Source organism: Nannospalax galili, unplaced genomic scaffold (assembly GCF_000622305.1).
Source record: "Nannospalax galili isolate Female #2095 unplaced genomic scaffold, S.galili_v1.0 scaffold307, whole genome shotgun sequence".
Lineage (NCBI taxonomy): Eukaryota > Metazoa > Chordata > Mammalia > Rodentia > Spalacidae > Nannospalax > Nannospalax galili.
In genome coordinates, this window is record NW_008359625.1 from 4,140,174 (window position 1) to 4,161,269 (window position 21,096).

Below are 21,096 nucleotides of genomic sequence, written 5' to 3' on the forward strand. Positions count from 1 at the left end.
CTCAACCCAGGTGTGTCAAGTTGACACTAAAGCTATCCAGCACAGTCATCTTGCCATCCATGTACAGTCACTAAAAATGTATCTCAAGAACTTGATCTGATGGTGAAAACTGGTTCTTGAACATGAGTTCAAATTAAACAATTCTCTCAGTGTCTCAGTGTAAGTAAGAGTTGAAATTTCTGGAGTGTTTCTCTATACTCCTTCCCCTCAGGCAGGACATCTGTTTAAAGATTTCAGAGAAAGAGATGACTCAGCGGTTAAGAGCACTGACTGCTCTTATAGAGGACCCAGGTTCAACTCCCAGCACCCACATGGTGGCTACAAACCATCCTTAACTCCAGTTCCAGGGAAATCTGAAGTCCTCTTCTGACCTCCACAGCATTGCCTGACACGGGTGCACTCAGATGCATTCAAGGCAATACACTCATACATATAAAATAAAAATAATAATTTTTTTTTTAAAGTTACCTTTCTGGCTGGAGAGATGACTCAGCAGTTAAGAGCTCTGAATGCGGGAGCTAGAGAGATGGTTCAGCAGTTAAGAACACTGGCTGTTCTTGCAGAAGACCTGGCTTCAAATCCCAGTACCCACTTGGCAGCTAATTGTCCGTAACTGCAGTTCCAGGGGATCCGACAGCCTCTCTGTACTCCGCAGGCATTGCACAACATGGGTACACTTACCTACATGCATACCCATAAAATAATTAAAAAAAAATTTTTTTTAAAGCTTTGAATGCTTTTGCAGAGGATCAGGATTTGTTTCCCAGCACCACATGGTGGCTAACAACCATCTGTAACTCCAATTCCAGGAGATCCAACACCCTCTTTTGACTTCTGCAGGCATTGTATATACTTGGTGCACTTACATACATGCAGGTAAAACACCCATACAAATAAACCCCTCCTTCCCAAAAAAGCCAAAGTTACCTCTGAGTGTAGAATTTTTTCTGAAATATTTATATTTCACTTGTAATATCAGCAACCATTATAATCTCAATTTTCTACTTGATAAGTATTTTTCAATTTGAATTCTACACTAGAAAATTAGTAAGAAGTTACATGACTAACTCTAGCTTAATACTGACAATATAATAGTTTTCATGGCTATTTTCTTTTTATGAAAATAGGGAAATAACATATTTTCCGTTTGGGTGGGTGTGCATGTATATGTGTGTATTTGCTGAGATAGCTACTTTTGTAGCTTACTTAGGTCAGTCTGAAACTTTTGGTCATCCTGTCTTAGCCTCCTGAGTGCTGGGATTGCAGGTATATACCACCATGCCCAGCTCAGCTTATATTTTATTAGATTTTCTACCTTTGACAAATCTCCCTTCATATTGGATGGAAACAGTGTATACTCATCAGGACTGTCTTTTTAAGCCTTTAAAATTATACATTTAACCTTTTAAATCACTTGTTAAATTATGAATTAAAGTGAAATGTCATTTAAGAAATACTTGAAAATTTTTTTATGACGATTAAAATATTGTGTGCATGCAAATGCCATGAGGACAACTCGTAGGAGTCAGTTCTCTCCTTCCACCACAGGGGTTCTAGGGATTGAACTCAGGTGTCAGATTTGGCTGCAGATGCCTTTACACACTGAGCCATGGAAAATATTTAATGTTTAAGAATCTGTAATGCAGTGGCAGTTACTGTGTTGATGGAATCGTGTAGTTCTTTTACATCAATGGAATTAGGTATAAATGGGCCATCTAATAATGATTTACTATTCAACTATATTAATCTTTTTGCCTTCCGTTTCTACAGAGGCAGTTGGTGTGACCAGTCAGCGACCAGTGTTTTGTCCTTTCCATAAAAAGGAGCAGTTGAAGCTTTACTGTGAGACATGTGACAAACTGACCTGTCGAGATTGCCAACTTCTAGAACACAAAGAACATAGGTACCAGCATCTTTCACTGTGTGCACAGATCTGTAGTGCACGTTTATGTGGCTTACAGAATGACTGTTACTTCATTTGAATGAATGGCAGTTTGCATATGTGTCATGTTTAGCCTGTACCATGCTAGCTCAAACTGGGGTTTCTCAGTTTCCGTATTGTTTATATTTTGGGCTTCACAGTTTTTTGGAGGAATACCATGCATTGGTTAGCAGCATCTTGACGCCCTACCTCCCCCGATAATGATAGCTAAAAAATGATTTACACATATCCATTGACGTAATATGCTGTTTTGAAATTCATGGTATGAGTTGCTAGTATCACGAAGGTAGACTTTTTTTAAATTTATGTTTGTTTTATTTGTGTGAGTGTTTTGCCTACGTGTGTAAGCGTACCCATGTTGAGACTTTTTAAAAATTCACACTTCAGTCTTTGCTCTCTGCCCTCTGTGCCCTGCCCCCAGACCCCTTCCCCCCGACCCCTGTCCTCTCTGCCCCCTCCTTTCTACCCTCTGCCCTCCCTGCTTCCCCTCCCCTTTCCCCTTCTCTCTTGTCCTCTTATTCTCTTTCTTACCCTCTTGCTCTCTCTCAGATCTTGCTCACTTGCTCTTACAAGGCAGCCCTTTCTGATAGACAAGCTGATTTTGAATTCATAGAGATCTGCCTGCCTCTTGAGTTCTGGGATTGAATGTGCCATCAACAGCCACTTTTCTCCTTTTTTATAATTAATTAATTGATTTTTTTGATGTATGAGTATTTTGCCTGCATGTAAATTTACCTATGTTGTGCAGTGTCCAAGGAGACCAGGAGAATGTGTCAGATCCTCTAGAACTATAGTTATAGACAGTTGTTAGCTGCCATATGGGTGCTGGGAACTAAACCTGGGTCCTCTTGGTTCTGCTCTTAACTGCTGAGCCATCATTTCTCGAGCCCCATCTTTCTCTTTAAAAAAAAGTGTGTGTGTGTGTGTGTGTGTGTGTGTGTGTATGTATTCAGCTTACTTATTAGTAAGGTATGTATGAGTACCTGTTTGTCACAACTTCAGGGAGTCAGTTCTCTCCTACTGGGTTCCAGGGATCAAACTCGGGTTGTAAGACTTGAACACCAAGTGCTTTTACCTGTTGAGCATCTTCACTGGCTCAGACTACTTGAGATATTATAAAATCCTATCATCAAATAGTCATTTAATTGTGCTCCTATGATTCTAATTTTTATTCCTTTATGTATCTCCTATTATTTTTCATCTACTTAAAGTGTACTTTACTGAGAATTTACCAGAGATAGAGTCACCAGTCTATTTTATCTGATTATCTTTCACCTTCATTTAAGAATGTGAGAGATGGCTCAGCAGTAAAGAGCACTGACTGCTCTTGCAGAGGACCCAGGTTCAATTCTCAGCACCCACATGGTGGCTAACAGCTGTCCATAATTCTAGTTCCAGGGGATTCGATGCCCTTTTGACCTCCACAGGCATTGCACGACATGAGCACACTTACATACATGCAGCCAAAACACTCATACACATAAAATAAAAATAAATAAATCAAAGAAATTAATGTTTTTAATGTTATTGCTGTTGTATCTGGGAAAAAGAACAAAGTGTTAACATTTGTTGTATTTTTCTGTTTGCAGGTCTCACCCTGCCTTCCCTGTGTGTCTTTGTATGCAGCTTTCTGTAAATATCTAAAATAATTTAAAAATAATAAAAAGGATGTGTTCCTTAGGTACAGAATTCTAGGTTTGCATTTGTTCTTTTTGCATTTCAAAAATATTACTTTCTAATTATCATGCTTGAGGATTATAGGACTTCTTGAATATGAGCTAAGTATCTTTTGTAAGTATTTGCAGGGCAAGGAGATGGTTCAGTGGGTAAAGGCACTGGTTGTACAGTCCTGCAACTTGAATTTGATACTTGGATCCCACATAAAGGTGGAAGGAGAAAACGAACTCCACAGAATAACATGCGACCTGTGTACACATGATATGGCACACAGAAGCACACACAGGGCACATATGCAACAATAGATTGGAAAATTATAGCCACTGAAAGAACAGAAAAAAATATTTACCATGACAGTGGGGGAGGAAATATGGAAAAATTAACTAGCTGGAACTAGGCCAGAAAAGTGAAATTAAGACAGACACGACAAAGACAAACCCAAATGCAGTAAAATAAGATGCTTGGTTGATTTAGAAACACATTCACAGTTATAATAAATGTAAATGAAAAAAATATTGCAAATTACAGGATAGTGCTTCAGGCTATATCAAAGGGAACCCTTATATGATCAAAAGATTTAACCTAAGCGATTTAACAGTTCTTAATTTATATCAGTCATAAACTTAATGCCCCAAAAAAGTAAGACTTCAAACTAATAAACACATAGTGAGGAATTTTGGTACAGTTGACAAAACAGACTAAAAAATGGGGCTGGAGAGATGGCTCAGAGGTTAAGAACACTGGTTGTTCTTGCAGAAGACCCGGGTTCGAATCCCAGCACCCACATGGCAGCTAACAGTTGTCCATAACTCCAGTCCCAGGGGATCCAACAGCCTCTTCTGACGTCCACGGGCATTGCATGACACAGGTACACTTACCTACATGCAGGCAATACATGCATACACATAAAATAAAAATAAATAAAATTTTTTAAAAATCAGCAGAGATGTATATGTTAGTGTTGTAAGTTTGCTTTCCATTTATAAGACTTTAAAGTACCTGGCAGTATATACAAAATTGCAACCTAAGAGGAGAATGTGTGTGGGAGTTTTGTTTTGTTTTAAAAAAGGCAGTGTCATATAGCTCAGGCTGGTCTTAAAGTCACTGAGTAGTAGAGGCTGGCCTTGAACTCCTGCCTCTGCCCCCCAAGTGATCAGATTACAGTATGTACCACTGATAAGTTTATGTGTTGCTGGGGATAGAACACAGGGTCTCATGCATGCTAGGCAATCCTACTGACTGAGCTATACCTCCAGCCCTGGGCAACAAGTAACTCTTCGATGTTTGCAGAAGTTTCCATCTGTGGTTTGGTGGTTCTCTTATTTTTTGGCCTGAAGTGAGGCAGAACATGATGGTGGTGAGTGTGTAGAAGGGAAGAATGCGTATGTCATGGTGGCCAAGAGAGGGAGGGAGGATGGGGAGAAAGAGAGAAGGAAAAGAAGTGGGAGTATTGTTAGAAAATATAGCTTTTCTGGAACTAAAGTAAAATAGAAAATTGGATAGTCCTTTATTATGATTTCATAATTTAAAACTTTCTACAAAGAAAACTGCAGGCCCCAATGACCTCATTAATGTACATAAAAAATAAGTAAAAACATCACTTTTTCTTTTTTACAAACTTCTCTGAATACAAGTAAAAGTAAATTACAGTCTCAGCTATGAAAGTTTTTGCATGGAGATTAGAAACTACATAAGGATGACTATTTTCACCAGTTCTATTAATACTGGGTAACTACTGAGCTCCCTGACAGTGTAGTAAGGGGGGGAAAAATTGAGATTATAAAACAAAAATTTGTGCCCTAAGAAATTTCAAATGTCTTTATTTTTTTTTAAATTATTTATGGGGCTGGAGAGATGGCTTAGCGGTTAAGAGCACTGACTGCTTTTGCAGGGGACCCGAGTTTGATTCCCAGCACCCACATGATGGCTACGAACTGTCCTTAACTCTAGTTCCAGGGGAATCCAAAGCCTTCTTCTGACCTCTGCAGCATTGCATGACATGGGTGCACTCACATACATGCAGGCAATACACTCATACACATAAAATAAAAATAATAAAATTTTTAAAAAGACTATAGAAATCTAAAAAAAAAAAAATATTTATTTTGGTCTTTTTAAGACAGGGTCTCCCTGAAGCCTCAGCTGGATTAAAGACATGTGCCACCACGTCCAGCTTTATTTTTATTTTTTATGTGTATGAGTTTATTGCCTGCATGTATGTAAGTGCACCTGTGTTGTGCAGTGCTTGCGGAGATTAGAAGAGGGTGTCAGGTCTTCTGGAACTGGAGTTATAGACAGTTGTTAGCCACTATATGGGTGCTGGGAACTGAACCTGGGTCTTTTGCAAGAGTAGCTAGTACTCTTACTGCTGAGCCATCTCTCCAGCCCTAAAATGTCTTTATTCACACATGATCTGATCTTTATGTACAAAGGAAATCCAGTAGAATCAATTATACCAATTTTTTCTAACTCCTGCAAAACATTGATTTATACTTACATTTAAAATTGTGTGTATGTGTGTATAAAATGTTAATTTAGATAACTATAAATTTTGTGAAAAGTTAAATGAAATTTTTGTTTTGGGAACTTAGAGGCTGATCGTGAATTCATGACAATATTTGTCTCATCCTAAGTGCTGATAATACAGGCATGTGCCACCATACCCAAGTCTAATTAAAGGGTTTTGTTTTTTTTTTTAATTTTATTTATTCGGTAGGGTGGGGGAAGCAGTTCATATCTAGAGAGGAGAGGACACCTTGCAGGAGTTAGCTCTTTATCTCCACCATGTGGGTCAGGGAATCAAACTCAGGGTGCCAGATTTAGTGGCAAGCATTTCTACCCACTAAGCCATCTTGCCAGCCCTAAAATTCTTCATATGATCCACATTTTTGTCCTTCTTTGCCCCTGTTTCTCTTGTATCCTCATTTATGGTTTGCTGAAGTACAGCATCTTGACCTCCACGTAAATACTCTTCATGAATGCTGTATCCTATGTATCGTTTATTATTATTTAGGGCTTCATCAAAAGATACAGCGTCAGGGCTGGATTGATGGCACAGTGGTTAAGAGTACTCGCTGGTCTTTCAGGAGACCCAGGTACTGTTCCCAGCATGCACATGTTGGTAACACCCTTCCTCAACCCCAGTCCCAGGTGACATGACTCCCTCTTCTGGCCACAGATGGTACTGCATAACACTCTTAAAATCGTACATTAACTGCCTTTATCCCAAAGACATAAGTTTGTGATTTGTACAAGAAAGATGATTACTATTTAGAAATGATCCTGAAAGTGTTTTTCACAGGAAATTTTTGTTTTTTGGTCTTTTTGAGACAGGGTCTCCCTGTAGCCCCAGCTGACCTGGAACTATGTAGACCAGGCTGGCCTTGAACTTACAGAGATCCACCTGCCTCTGCCTCCCAAGTGCTGGGATTAAAGGCATGCGCTACCATGCCCGGCCCTCACAGGAAACTTTTATGGTTGTAAAATCATGGAATATTTAATACCTTAGCATATTTACCAAGAAATATCTTTGCTTTTTGCTGGATCTAAAGCTATGAATGACAGGTGTTTGTCTTTACAGCACTCTTGAAATAATATCTAAAGACATTCCCTGAGGAATAATTTGAGAAGATAGGTAAACCTGCCCTGTTTTTTTTTTTGTTTTTTTTTTTGTTTTGTTTTGTTTTTTTTAACAATGTAAACTAGCTCTAGCTGTCCTGGAACTCCCTATGTAGACCAGGCTAGCACCTGCCTCTGCCTCCTGAGTGCTGCGATTAGGCATGCACCACCATGACTGGCCTAACAATTTCTAATAAAAGTTGTATATTGAGGGTAGGGGGTTGTTTTGCTCATACATTGCGTTCCCTATTTTTATAGAGTTAAATGTTATTTCCTATTAGAAGAATGTGATGAGAAATTCCCTTAGAAATAGTGATATTTTCATTGAGTTATTTAGATCTAGCAGTCTTTCTGATGCAATAATCTTTTCTTTTTTTCTGTAGATATCAACAAGTTTCTTTGGATGGTCCGGATTGGAGGTAGCACAGATACAGGAAGACATATCAAAGAAAATGACTACTATACTTCGACTGGGGAATTCCGTGTGGACCGTGAGGGTTCTCCAGTGCTGCTCAACTGCCTTATGTATAAAATGTGTTACTACCGCTTTGGGCAAGTCTACACAGAAGCCCCCTTTTTAAAGATTTATTTATTTGTGTGCAACTGTGAGTGTTGATGTGAGTAGGTGAGTGGGTGTGGCCTGCAGGGACCCGAAGAGGGTTTTGGATCCCCTGAAGCTGGAGTACAGGCAGTTGTGAGCTCTCTTAACCATTGAACCATCCTCCCAGACCGTATTATGTCTTAATCATAGTTTTGGCGTTTTTTTTTTTTGTAACTTTTGGACTTTCTTTGTATGTGTGCAACTGTGAGTGTTGATGTGAGTAGGTGAGTGGGTGTGGCCTGCAGGGACCCGAAGAGGGTTTTGGATCCCCTGAAGCTGGAGTACAGGCAGTTGTGAGCTCTCTTAACCATTGAACCATCCTCCCAGACCGTATTATGTCTTAATCATAGTTTTGGCGTTTTTTTTTTTTGTAACTTTTGGACTTTCTTTGTATAGATGTTTGTATGAAGTTATTTATTATTTTTCAGATATCAATTTATAGAAGAAGCTTTTCAGAACCAAAAAGTGATCATAGATACACTTATCACCAAGCTGATGGAAAAAACAAAATACATAAAATATACAGGAAATCAGATCCAAAACAGGTAAATTTCCATTTATGAGACAGTAACTCATTTATATATAGTGTCTTCATTTCTAGAAGGAGACTTCACTCTGAAATACGAGGTAAGCTTTTGGATGTCAAGCATTTTGCAGTTGGTAAGGCTTTTCTGGAACCTCTGGGTTAAATGCTTTTTCTTCACTGCTGAGCCACTTTTCTAGTCCCCATTAAAAAAAAAATAGTAATTTCTGTAATTCTTTTTTGTTTTTTGAGACCTCACATGTAGCTTATGGTAGCCTTTGTATGAGCTAAGGCTCTCCTTGAATTTCTGATGCTCCTCCCTATGCCTCTCAGTGCTAGAATATAGGAGTGAGCCTCCCCCACCCCCTTAAAAAAATAGTAATGTTATTGTATGAAAGGACTTTGGTTTCTGAATTGTAACTAGTAAAAAAATCAAATCTTGCTGGGCGTGGTGGTGCACACCTTTAGTCCCAGCACTCAGGAGGCAGAGGCAGGAGGATCTCTGTGAGTTCAAGGCCAGCCTGGTCTCCATAGTGAGTTCCAGGCCAGCTGGGGCTACAGGGAGACCCTGTCTCAAAAAGACAAAAAAAAAAAAAAAAAAAATCAAATCTTTGGGTAGGTGCTAATTGCCCTTTCCTTTCCTTTTTGTCTTTCCTTTCTTCTTTGGTGGATTGAACTCAGGGCCTCATGCATAATAGGCAAAGATCTGACAGACAGTGAACTGTCTGCCCACTTAGATTTCTTTAAATTATGTTACTGTCTTTGGCATATGGCAGTGTTTTCCCCATCAACCCATTCTACCACTGTGAAGATTTAAATTAGTTTTTTTTTTTAAAAAAAAAAAAGATTTATCTTTATGTGTATGGTGTATCCCACCTGTGTCATGCAATCTCTGTAGATGTCAGAAGAGGGGGTTCAATCCCCTGGAACTGGAGTTAGGAATAGTTGTTATCCACCATGTGGGTGCTGGGAACTGAATCTGGGTCCTCTGCAAGAGCAACCAATGCTCTTAACTGCTGAGCCATCTCTCCAGCCCCTTAAGCTAGTTGAGTTTTCTGAGATAAGTTGCTCTGTACACCTACCTGATTTCCCTAATTCTGGAGCGATATTGACTGAAGAATTTCCAACAGATAATAAAATCTCTGCTACTGTGGTCTCAAGTTTTAGAAAATAGCTGTTAGAGAAGCAGGCAAGAGAATTTCACAGCGTTTGGAGGAGCATTTCTGACTTCTGTAAAGCTCTTCTGGTACTGTGCTATTTGGTGTTATCTTTTCTTTCTGTCCACTTAATCTCCCTGAGAAAGCATTCCTATTTTTCTCTAATCAAAGAAAGAAAAATAATTAGTTGATGAAACATAAATTAGCTGTTTTGCTGCTTATTTCAAGGTAATTTTTTTCCGTGTGTGTGTGTGTGTGTGTGTGTGAGAGAGAGTGGTTTTGTGTGTGTTTGCATATGTGTATGCTGTTTCACATACATATTTGTATGTGTGCAGGTGATGTTCCAAGGTTGGTATCAGGAATCTTCCTCAATGGCTCTTGCACTTAATTCATTGAGGCCAGGTCTTCAGTCAAATCCAAAACTGGCTGATAAGTCTGGTCCTGCTGTCTAGTTTGCTCTGGGAATCCTGTCCCCACCTTCTGAGGCTGAAATTATAGGTGGGGCTCCACACCACCTGTCATTTTACATGGATTCTAAAGGTTCAAATTCCTGTCCTCATGCTTGCAGAGCAAGTGCTTTTTAACAACTGAGCCATTTCCCTAGCCATGGTAAATAGAGTATTAAAAGTGGTAAACTAATATTTTTGTGTTTTTACTTTATTCAGTTATAGTGAAAACAGTATCTCAGTTCAGATGCTTGAGATCAGAATATCACATTTACACAGCAGAAATTATTCTGAATCATAATTTTGCTTAGTCTTGTTTATAGAGCTTAGGTTTTGTGTACTCTCCCCACCCCATCGTTTTAAGTAAGAGTATTGATTTAAGTACTTGAAAAAAAATCTGCCATCAATTTTAGATGTTCTCCCTCTTTCATTTAATTTTCAGAATAATTGAAGTAAATCAAAATCAGAAGCAGGTGGAACAGGATATTAAAGTTGCTATCTTTACATTGATGGTTGAAATAAATAAAAAAGGAAAAGCTCTTCTGCACCAGCTAGAGGTAAGTTACTGCCTGGGAGTAGTATGTTGTAGTGATCTGACAGTGTTGTCCAATGGGTTTGTGAGTTTGAGGTCAATTCTTTGCCATTTATGATTTACTAGTATTTCTTCTTTAACCAGTTTCTATGTAACTTTGTACACTACAGACTTCTTGCTCCTCCATTGTTGACTTTACAACACAAAACTTAAAGCCTTATTCAGGAGGAGGTCTGTGAATGTTTGATGAGCCATCTTAAGATTCATGGAAGTGGGGATGGAGAGACAGCTCACCGGTTAAGAGCACTGACAGCTCTTGCAGAGGACCCTGGTTCAATTCCCAGCACCCACATGGCGGTTACAAACCGTCCTTAGCTCCAGTTCCAGGGGAATCTGAAGCCCTCTGTGGCATTGTGCGACATGGGTATACTTACATACATGCAGGCAGTACACTCATACACATAAAATAAAAATAATAAAATATTTTTTAAAAAGATTTATGGAAGTGATAGCTATTGCATCATTAAAGGGTTAGAATTCAACAGAATTTTCTAGAAAGATACAATATTCATTATTTTCAAATACAGCCCTACAACACATAGTGATGTTTCTGTCAACAGCAAACTACATATATAAATAATGGTTTTCTAAGGTTATATGATCCAGTCACCTCATGGGACCATCTGTACACTATGATGCTTGCACAATGATAAAAATACCTTTCATATATCCCATTGTTAGTAATACATAACTTCATATTTAATTAACCTCGTGAGAAATAGTTAAGAATGGTGGCTTGTGCCTATAGTTCTATCATTTGACAGGCAGAGGCAGGTGGATCTCTTTGAGATCAAGACCAGCCTGGTATACATGAGTTCCAGGCTAGCCAGGGTTACATACTGAAGATCCTGTCTCAAAGCAACAGCAACAAAAAGGCATAATGTGGCTCTTACCCTCAACATTGTATAGTCTTTTTTTCTTCCTTTTTTTTTGGGGGGGGGTCTTTTTGAGATAGGGTCTTCCTATAGCCCCAGGCAGGCCTTGAACTCAGAGATCTGCCTGCCTCTGCCCCCCCAGGCTGGGGCTAAAGGTGTGTGCTACCACACCCGACTTTTTTTTTTTTTTTTTTAAATACAGTTTCTCCCTGTGCAGCCAGGGTATCCTAGAACTTTAATCCTCCTGCCTCAGCCTCCTCAATGTAGGAGTTTACAGGCCTGTACCACCACACCTACCTTAATAGTTTTAATTTTAAGAGCAGCATATGAAATGTGATGTTCAAGGCACGATGGTAGTTTCTAATTGCAGATAAAAACAGCACAAAAATTACTATTTTGATCATCTTATAAACTCATGAAGGGCAATAACAAAAGCCTTGAGTTCAAATAATGAGGTTACAACTGGCATGCTATATGTGAACTTACAGTGGTCTTTTGGTGTTCTTTTTGTATGTTCATGGGAAAGAATGTAGTCAAGAAGCAATTTGGAAGACAAGAGCTGCTTATTCTTAATTTGCAGTCCTCTCAAAAGTCTCAAAAAAGTTGTGTTTCAACTATGTTTCACAGAGATTAAAAGTAGCCTAGTAGATAAATTATCTTCTGTTGACTCAGACTTAAATTAGATAAGACAAAGTCATTGACTGTTAATAGTCTCTCCAGTAGCTAGCTCATTCAGTTTTCATGTATATTTCCCAAGTTTGGTGCTAACTAGGCAGATATTGACATTCACTCTTTTTTTAATTTATTATTTTTATTTTATGTGTATGAGTGTTTGCCTGCATATGTGTGACCTGGGTCATGTGCCCATGGAGGCCAAAAGAGGTCATTGGATCCCTTGGAACTAGAGTTATGAATGGTTGTTAGCCTCTATGTTGGTGCTGGAATTAAACCCCAGTCCCTTTGCAAGAGCAGCCAGTGATCTTAATCCACTAAACCATCTCTCCAGCCTTCGATGTTCACTCTTTAATGAGAATGCAAGTTCATATTAGAATGTAGCAGTTTGACTTGTAAACTTTTCTAATTGTCTAAGCCAATAGAAAGCCATGTTATCGTTTTCTTACTGAGTCATGAATGGGGTTTTTAAAGACCTTTAAAATAACCCAAATGCAGTGCCTTCCATTTTTGATGGTCCTGTCTTTTCTAAGTACATTTTTTTTCTGTTGAGAAATCATATTCTGACCCCTTTCTCGGGGGTGGTGTCATGTTGTGACTGAATATTCTGCTTTTATGTAGCTTTTCTAAAAATGCATTAAATGGAGTTGGAGCGATGACTTAGTCGTTAAGAGCACTGGCTGCTCTTGCAAAAGGATGGGGGATCAAAGACCCCATGGAAGGGTTCTAATCATAGCATGAACCTTGGTCATACCTCTTTCCAATGTGATGTTAAGGCATGTCACCTTATTTCATCATCTGTACAGTAGGGATGGGTGTCTAATAAAAAGGCCATAAACATTTCAGTGTTAAGTGAAAAATACTTTGACTCAGTTGCAGTTGGAACTAGAATTTCTAAAAAGGTGAAATTGTGTGGTTGGTTGAGTCTTGTGATGAGTTGATAACTTGAATGCATTGCTGGATGGTGGGTCTGTTTTTATGTATGTTGAATTTAACATTTAATGTGTTATAGCTATTTCTTGCTTGCTTTTTTTTTTTTTTTTAATTTGGCAAGATTCCTAAACAGGCTGAAAACCCAGAAGGCTTAGTGGTTGAGGGCAACACTTGGGTTTTAGAAGTGATCCTTTGTATTACAAGGGATAATGCTTAAGTTTCTGTTTGTTTTTTGTTTTTTTAAGATGAGGTCTCCCTGAGACCTAGCTGCCCTGGAATTTACTATGTAGACCAGGTTGGCCTTGATCTAAAGAGATCCACTTGCCCTACCACTATGGCTCTTAAGATTTTTGTTTTTGTTGCTATCAATTGAATACATAGAGTGGGTTCGTATTCTGAGTTGGTTATCTGAAAATAGCCATTGAAATGAATGTCAAGTGTAGACTAATTTTAAAACTGTTCTTTTCAGAGCCTTGCAAAGGACCATCGCATGAAACTCATGCAGCAACAACAGGAAGTGACTGGACTGTCTAAGCAGTTAGAGCATGTAATGCACTTTTCCAAGTGGGCAGTTTCCAGTGGCAGCAGTACGGCCCTGCTGTACAGCAAGCGGCTGGTAAGATGAAGCATAAGATGTGTACAGTGAACAGCAGAATTGGGATGTGATATTCAGACATAAACCTGGTGCACACCTCTATAGTCCCAGCCATTCAGAAGGCTGAGGCGGGAGATCACAGAAGTTCAGGGCCAGCTTGGGCAGCAAAACAAAACACTGTCCAAAAATAAAACAACAACAAAACTAAGATGGACCATCTGTTTATACTTAATTGTTTTTTTTACCTGTTTTTAATTTCAGTTGATGCAATTTCATTTTAAAAAATATTTTTACTAGGCATAATTTTGGTGTGGCTTTAATTGTAATTTCCTGATAGCACTTCTATTTGGTTTTTCCCCAAAATTTTCATTCTTCATGGCAAATTAACTTAATGCAAAAGTTAAGAAATATTGATACTAACACTTATCACCTACAGCACGCCAATATCTAAGTCAAAGTATTTTTCATGTAACATTGAAATGTTTATGGCCTTTTTATTAGACACCCATCCCTACCATACAGATGATGAAATAAGGTGACATGCCTTAGCATCACATTGGAAAGAGGTATCACCAAGGTTCACGCTATGATTAGAATCCTCCCATGGGGTCTTTGATCCCCATCAGCATTATTCTGAAGGGCCATTTACATATAACGTAGTCTAGGATTTGGTGAAATTACTGAAAATAATGGCCACTGTGCTTGAAGCTCTCTGTTTAGTATATTTGGCACGGACCATACTACGTTTCTGTTGAGCTTCCAAATGGTGTTGATGCTGCTGGACTGCTGACTAAGGTTTGAGCAACAGGACTCTAGGAAAAATTTAGCCACTGGATGTGGGTTGAAAAGAGTCAACAGATATTTAAAGTCTGAAGTTTTGAGACATCCATATCATTTGTCACCCATTCTGTTCTTTGGAATCAAGTGGCAGAAATCTGTGTTACACATTTTATTTACTTAATAATTACTTTTTTTTTTTTAAGATACTTTAAAGTCATTTTTACAGCAGGTCTCAAAATGTGGTCAAATATTGATGATTACAGTACTGACATAAGCATTTCTAAAATTCTAATCATGAATTGTATTCAAGTGACATCTCTTCATGATGAATCTTTGTTTTTACTGCAATAGTATATAACTGGAAAAAGAATACAGTATAAACCTCCTCTGTTACTTGGAAATCAGTCTTTGACCTACTTTTTCACATTATCTGCCTCTTCCTGTTCCTGGTATTCTACTCTTTTCATACACGTTTAACTTTTTTAATTTTTTTAAAGATTGGCATAGAAGATCACAAGACAATTTTATGTTAAATTTCAGTTTGCTGATTTCACTTAGTAATCTATGAATTTATGTTGTCACAAATGGCAGGATTTCCTATTTAATAGCTAAAAGTCCATTGTGCATGAGATCGATACATATATGAAAATGTATACATCTGTATATATGTATCTCTGTCACAGTATTCTTCTGTCAGTAGACATGTGAGTTGTTTTTCTATCTTGACTGGCATGAAAAACAGGTAAACATGGAAGCTCAAATGTCTCTAGCAGGTATTTGAGAGTTTATCCAGTAATGGGATTGGTCAGGCCTATGGTAGTTCCAGTTGATATTTTCTGAAGAGCCTTCATAATGTTTCCATATTTGAACTGAACTTGGCTCCTCTGCAAGAGCATTATGTACTCTTAACTACTGAACCATCTCTAGACCCCTGTTGGACATTTTATCTTGTCTTTGGGGAAATTTTTGTTCAATTATTTTGTAAACCACCCTATTCCCCCCTCTTATGGATGTATACATGTGTATGTATTGCAAATATTTTCTCCTGATCTTATGGTGCCTTTTCGATTATTTTCTTGGCTATGCAGACTCAGCCTCGTCTGTTTTTTAATTTAGTTCTTTTTCATGATAGGAATGAAAAAGATTGACTAAGCCCTGTGAAATGATAGACTTCATTCAGAAGTCCATTCTTTATGATATGCTATACTTTGTATTATACTGTGTTAAGCTCCACAGTATTTCCTTAGCATTCTTCTGTTATCTGTTAAATCTGTAATTTGTGTATTTAGAAGGCAAGAAAAACATTGAGAGACTAAAAAAGTAAAACAGTCATTTTTATTAGCAGTAAATATTTCTCTAGTAAATGATTAGAAAAATATGGAGTAAGCAGTAAAGGATCAGCCACTGCCTAGCCTCCTCCTAGCTCAACAGTCAAGTGCCTTTTTGTTTCCTGAGTGCCACCTCTTCTTTAGTCTACCAACTCAGAACATGTCATGCTGTTTTGCCTAAGTACTAATGCCTTTTCTTGGAAAGCTTTTCTCTCTCTCCTGAAGCATAGTTGTCTTTCTGTTTCACCAAGGGTGATTCTCCTGCCTCAGGCTCCAGAGCGCAGAGCGCCTAGACTATAAACACATACCATCAAGTCTGGTTTAGACTTTGAATGAATGAACACAATGAGAGAAGGAAAACCAACAGTTCTGTGTAAAAATGGCACTCAAATACTAAGACTTTGAACAGAACTTGGTGTGACTCTACTTGACAGTATAGGAGGGAGCTCAGTGAAAGATTGATGGTGAAAAAATGAGGCGACGGTAACATCTGTTAGAAGTGTAGGTGACATGCAGACATTAGAATTGGGAGCACAGAAATGCTGAATTTAAAGTTTTAAACCTCTGTAGAGATGAGATAGCTGTTTTGTGTCTGTGAAATGGCCCATGTTGGCCTCTAGGCTATGTAGTCAGGGCTGAATTTGACTTCTAAATCCTCCTGCCTCCACCTCCTGATGGCTGGGGATAGAGGCATGTGCTCCTATGCTCAGGTTATTTGGTACTAGGGCTGGAACTTAGAGCTTGTGCACGCTAGACAAGCACTCTACCAACTGACCATATTTTTAGCCCCTATTTGATTGTTAATGAGAAAAAAATTACTGATTACGAGTATAATTACTAATACTAGTTCTTAGGTGTTTTTTGGAGTTTTTTTGTTTTTTGTTTTTTTTGGTTAACTTTTCCTGAGTATAATATATAATCAGAAATGTTAAATGATATCACAAGTAAAACTTGGGAAAGGCACTCTGTATTGTGCTGTTTTGCACAGTCTCCAGAATAAGTTAATATGTTTTAGTCAAAATTTACTAGGGTTGTTTGAGATAATGTAGCAATTTAGAGAAATTTATTTAATATTTGTTGAATGCTTGTCATATGGCAGACAACATTCTGAGTAGTGAGGGACCGAAATTAAAGACAAACTCTGCCCTTAAGGAGCTCCATTTTAGTGGCGGTAGATAAATATATGAACTGTTGAGGGTGTTTAGAAGCGCAGGCTAGAAACAATCAACCCCTCCCTCCCTTCTGTCTTTCCCTCCCTTCTTTTTCCTCCTTTCCCTTCCTGAAATTCAGAATCTAAACAACTAGACAAAAGCCATGCTGCAAGCTGGATAACTGTAGGAATGCAGTGAGGTTAAATATTGCACATACAGAAATTAATGAAGAGACCCAGAGACTCTGGGCATTAAAACAGTGGGTAAGAAGGCTAATTAGAACCAAATGCATGGTGATGGTGTGAGTGTAACAGGAAAGGAAAGAGAGAGAGTTACTGGGCACAATTTGCACAGAAATGTATGTACAGCGTAAGACTGCCTGACTTTAGCTTACCTGAGGTCTGTGTAGCAGGCTGCAGCTGGAGAAATGCTGTTTCCCAGTGTGTCACTGTGGTGCTATAATTGGGAGCCATCCTAAGAAGGTCATGCCTAAACTTGTGTCTTGAGGAACAACAGTCTGTATTTTACTTTTCCCTGGATCTCACTGTAGTCATGCTATTCTGGCCATTGCCTGTCTTTTCCCTAGCAGCATACCTTCAAAACAAACCCACTGACAAATATTTGTAGTGGGATTCTGCTCAGAAACAGGGAATGCGGTAGAGCTCACTTTAACTTCACAGCTGAAGAGAGTCAGGAGACTGAGCCAGGTGTGTGATTGTACATAGGAGTAGGTCTTGGGAACCCATAGTATGGGCAGTGGATTCTGTGGGACCTTCATGACTTGCCCTGCCCTGAGTGGACTTCTCAAAGGGTACCTGAGAACCAGTGCTCAGCATCAGCCTGGCCCTGGGAGCACATAAGCTAGGCTGTCTGGAATGAACTCTAACCCACAGAAAACTTTGCTGTGTGTTCCACCCTACCTAGTTCTGGTTGATCAGGGCAGCTGAGAGCTACTCAGCTTGTGTCTTGAAACACTCCCACTGTTTACCTGATGAGCAACACAGGTCTGTTCTTGGAAGGGGTGAATAAACACCAGCCTTTGGTCTCTCCATTGGGTGCATAGCCACCAAATGAGATGTGTAGATCATGGCATAGGTATTGAATACTTGCTTATGCCTGAGTAATCAACCCCCCCAGAAACAATAGTTTCACCTTTATTAAGACTTTCTTGGCTGGGCGTGGTGGCACGTACCTTTAATCCCAGCACTTGGGAGGCAGAGGCAGGTGGATCTCTGTGCGTTCAAGGCCAGCCTGGTCTACATAGAGTTCCAGGCCAGCTGGGGCTACAGGGAGACTCTCTCAAAAAAGACCCCTCTGCCCCAAAAAAGACTCGGTATTTTCTGATGTTTGTGTATATATTTATTACATTGTTTTTATTACTTTTTCCCCTGTCAATTTTTTTTATTCTTGATCTTTTTTTTTTAATTATTGACTTCTTTCTCCTGTACTTTCCCCTTTTACTTTTGAATATTTTGCTTCTTGAAAAAAAATTATTTTTTAATTTTTATTTATGTGTGAAGGTGGGTGGGTGCCTATGGAGGCCAGAAGAGATCATGGGATCCCCTGGAACTGAAGTTATAGGCAGTTGTGAGCCATCCATTGTGACTTGCATTCAGATTCTCTGGAAGAGTAGCAATTCCTTTTAACCATTGTGCCTTCTCTCCAGCCCCCTTTTGTTTTTCTTTTTCCTTTTTTTTTTTTTTTTTTTCTACTACATTTTTTAACCTTTTAGCCTGTATTTCTGCTCCTACTAGTCCTGTTGGTAGTTATGCTGTAGATCTAGTACTTGGTACTTGGTTTTACTTTATACATATATCTGGTTCATTGCTATTCAAGAAGTACTAGAGAAACATTACCACCTTCATAGGGAACTAATATTTCAGAACATAGCACCAAGAGAAGGCACTTAAAAGTGGAATGTGTAAGAATGTGTAAATCTCAGCATACAAATAGAAGAAAGTAGAAAACCAAGGCAGCACAACTCTTTGAAACTGAAGATTTGAAAAGAGCAGAAAGCATTAATAATCATTTCCAGGGAAGGAAGAGGAAGGAATAGACCAGAGAAAGGTCAGGAGATAGCAAGTCTGCCCCGGGGGGTCCACCTGGAGTAACTGAATCTTAGTTGAGGTCTGTTTTCTTATCAGTGTAGTTTTAAGTTTGGGCAGAGAGATTTAATCAAGGTGGGTTACTTTGCTTTATCTGGAGAAAGGTTCATGAGAAGAAAGAGTACACGTAATTGGGTAAACGAGAGGAATTTGGGATATGTGTAAGAAAATGATTACTGGCTCTGGGATTTAAGTTGGATATTAAAATGTAGGGAAGAGAATAAGGCATAATGGAAGAACAGGAAAAATTAAGAGTAAAAAGTTTATAGGACCACATTTGTTGCACTGTTAGTTAATCTTCAGAGGAAGTGAGCTGTAAGCAACAGCTTTTGGATATCAAAACTGTTGATTGTGATGCTTATGTTGAGAGAGTAAATGTTCACTGAATACTGCAGTGTGGAGGAAAGTAAATGTTGTGAGATGGTATAAGAGTCAAAGATGGCTGTTTATAAAGAGCCCTAATGAGAAGAAGTGAGACCTACCCCACTAGCAGACCTGGTTCCATTTCCTGAGCTGAGATTAATTTGTAATGCCCTAAATCTAAATTCTGAAATTTGAGAGCATAAACTAAAAGAGCAAGAAAGCTGAATTGATATTTTTTAAACTATCATTATTTTTTATGTGTATGAGTATATTGCCTGTATGTTTGTAAATGCACCCATGTCATGTCATGCCTGAGGTGGTCATGGATCCCCTGGAACTGCAGTTATGGATGGTTGTTAGCCACCATGTGGGTGCTGGGAATCAAACCAGGTGCTGTGCAAGAGTAGCCTGTGCTCTTAACTGCTGAGCTCTCTCTCCAGCCCCATGAGTTGATACTTTTGTGAAGTATCACTGTTAATGAAAAAAAAAAAAAAAAATGGACTTAATTTACAGCTTGTGGATATTTCTTCTGAGGAATAAATAGTACAACTGAGTAGTGCAACTTCATAACTGTAAAATTTTTTCAGTAGAAAATTTTGTATGACCATTTTCTAAAAATGTGTATGAGTGTATTGCCTGCATGTATACAAGTGCACCCATGCCATGTAGTGCCCTTGGAGGTCAGAAGAGGGTGTCAGATCTCCTGGAACTGGAGTTAGACGGTTGTTAGCTGCATTGTGGGTACTAGAAACCAAACCTGGGTCATCTTGAAGAGCAGCCAGTGCTCCTTACTGCTGAGCGAACTCTCCAGCCCCCACATGACCATTTTTATAACCCACATGTGGTTGAGTCTTTGCACAGAAACCGGAGACTGTTTTTAGGTATTCATTGGCTACATAGTAAATTATTTGCCTAATAAACATTGGATGCTCTTTCTCTGCTTGCTTCTAGATTACATACCGGTTACGGCACCTTCTTCGTGCAAGGTGTGATGCTTCTCCAGTGACCAACAACACCATCCAGTTTCACTGTGATCCTAGTTTCTGGGCCCAAAATATTATCAATTTAGGTAGGCCATCATATGTACGTTTTCTCCAATGCATTTTTAATGTAGATTAAATATGTAAACCCATCCACTATCTTGTTTTACAAATGTTGTTTTTTCTGCTATGTCATATGTGTAGATGGTAATACAGAATGTAAATTTATGTTTTGAGGTGATATGAATATGTATTAATTTACAGGGCTTCTGAGTATAGAGATTTAGGAGCCCTCTCACCTCCCCATAGAATCCTATCTGTAGTATTACCTTTAACTTTGTATATCAGAATGGGTTTTCCTCCTGATGGTGGTACGTGGGGTTTTCATATTTAGGTTGGTCTTTTTTATGGTGCTATATAAGTGCTATGCCATTGAACCATGTCTCCCAGGCCAAGTATTTTAATATCTAGAGTATTTTCTGCTGAAATACTGTTCTCATGCTTTTATTGGCATGCCTTTTTTTTGAGGGTTGGGGCTTGAAACAGGGTTTCATGAGGCTCAGGCTGGCTATGGCAAAGATGACCTGAGAATCCTGATCTTCCTGTTTCCACCTCCCAAGTGCTGGGATTACAGGTGAGGCGAGGCCCGTTTTTCAGGTGTGTCCAACCCATAGCCCCAGGTTCTGCCTGCAGCCTGCCCAGTACAAAATCATGAATGTATTAAGAGATTTTTTGGCTTTGATTTTTTTTTTTTTTTT

At 38.8% G+C, this 21,096-nt stretch overlaps 1 protein-coding gene across 2 annotated transcripts in view; it reads left to right on the top strand.

Moving 5' to 3' along the window:
- Positions 1–21,096, top strand: part of Trim24 (tripartite motif containing 24) — a 105,118-nt gene that overhangs the window by 53,442 nt on the left and 30,580 nt on the right. For both annotated transcript variants that reach the window (XM_008823478.2, XM_008823477.3), the window contains exons 4-8: positions 1,771–1,903; positions 8,267–8,383; positions 10,407–10,521; positions 13,506–13,652; positions 20,310–20,427. In XM_008823478.2, coding sequence (XP_008821700.1) covers positions 1,771–1,903; positions 8,267–8,383; positions 10,407–10,521; positions 13,506–13,652; positions 20,310–20,427 — 630 coding nt within the window. The remainder of the gene's footprint in view (positions 1–1,770; positions 1,904–8,266; positions 8,384–10,406; positions 10,522–13,505; positions 13,653–20,309; positions 20,428–21,096) is intronic.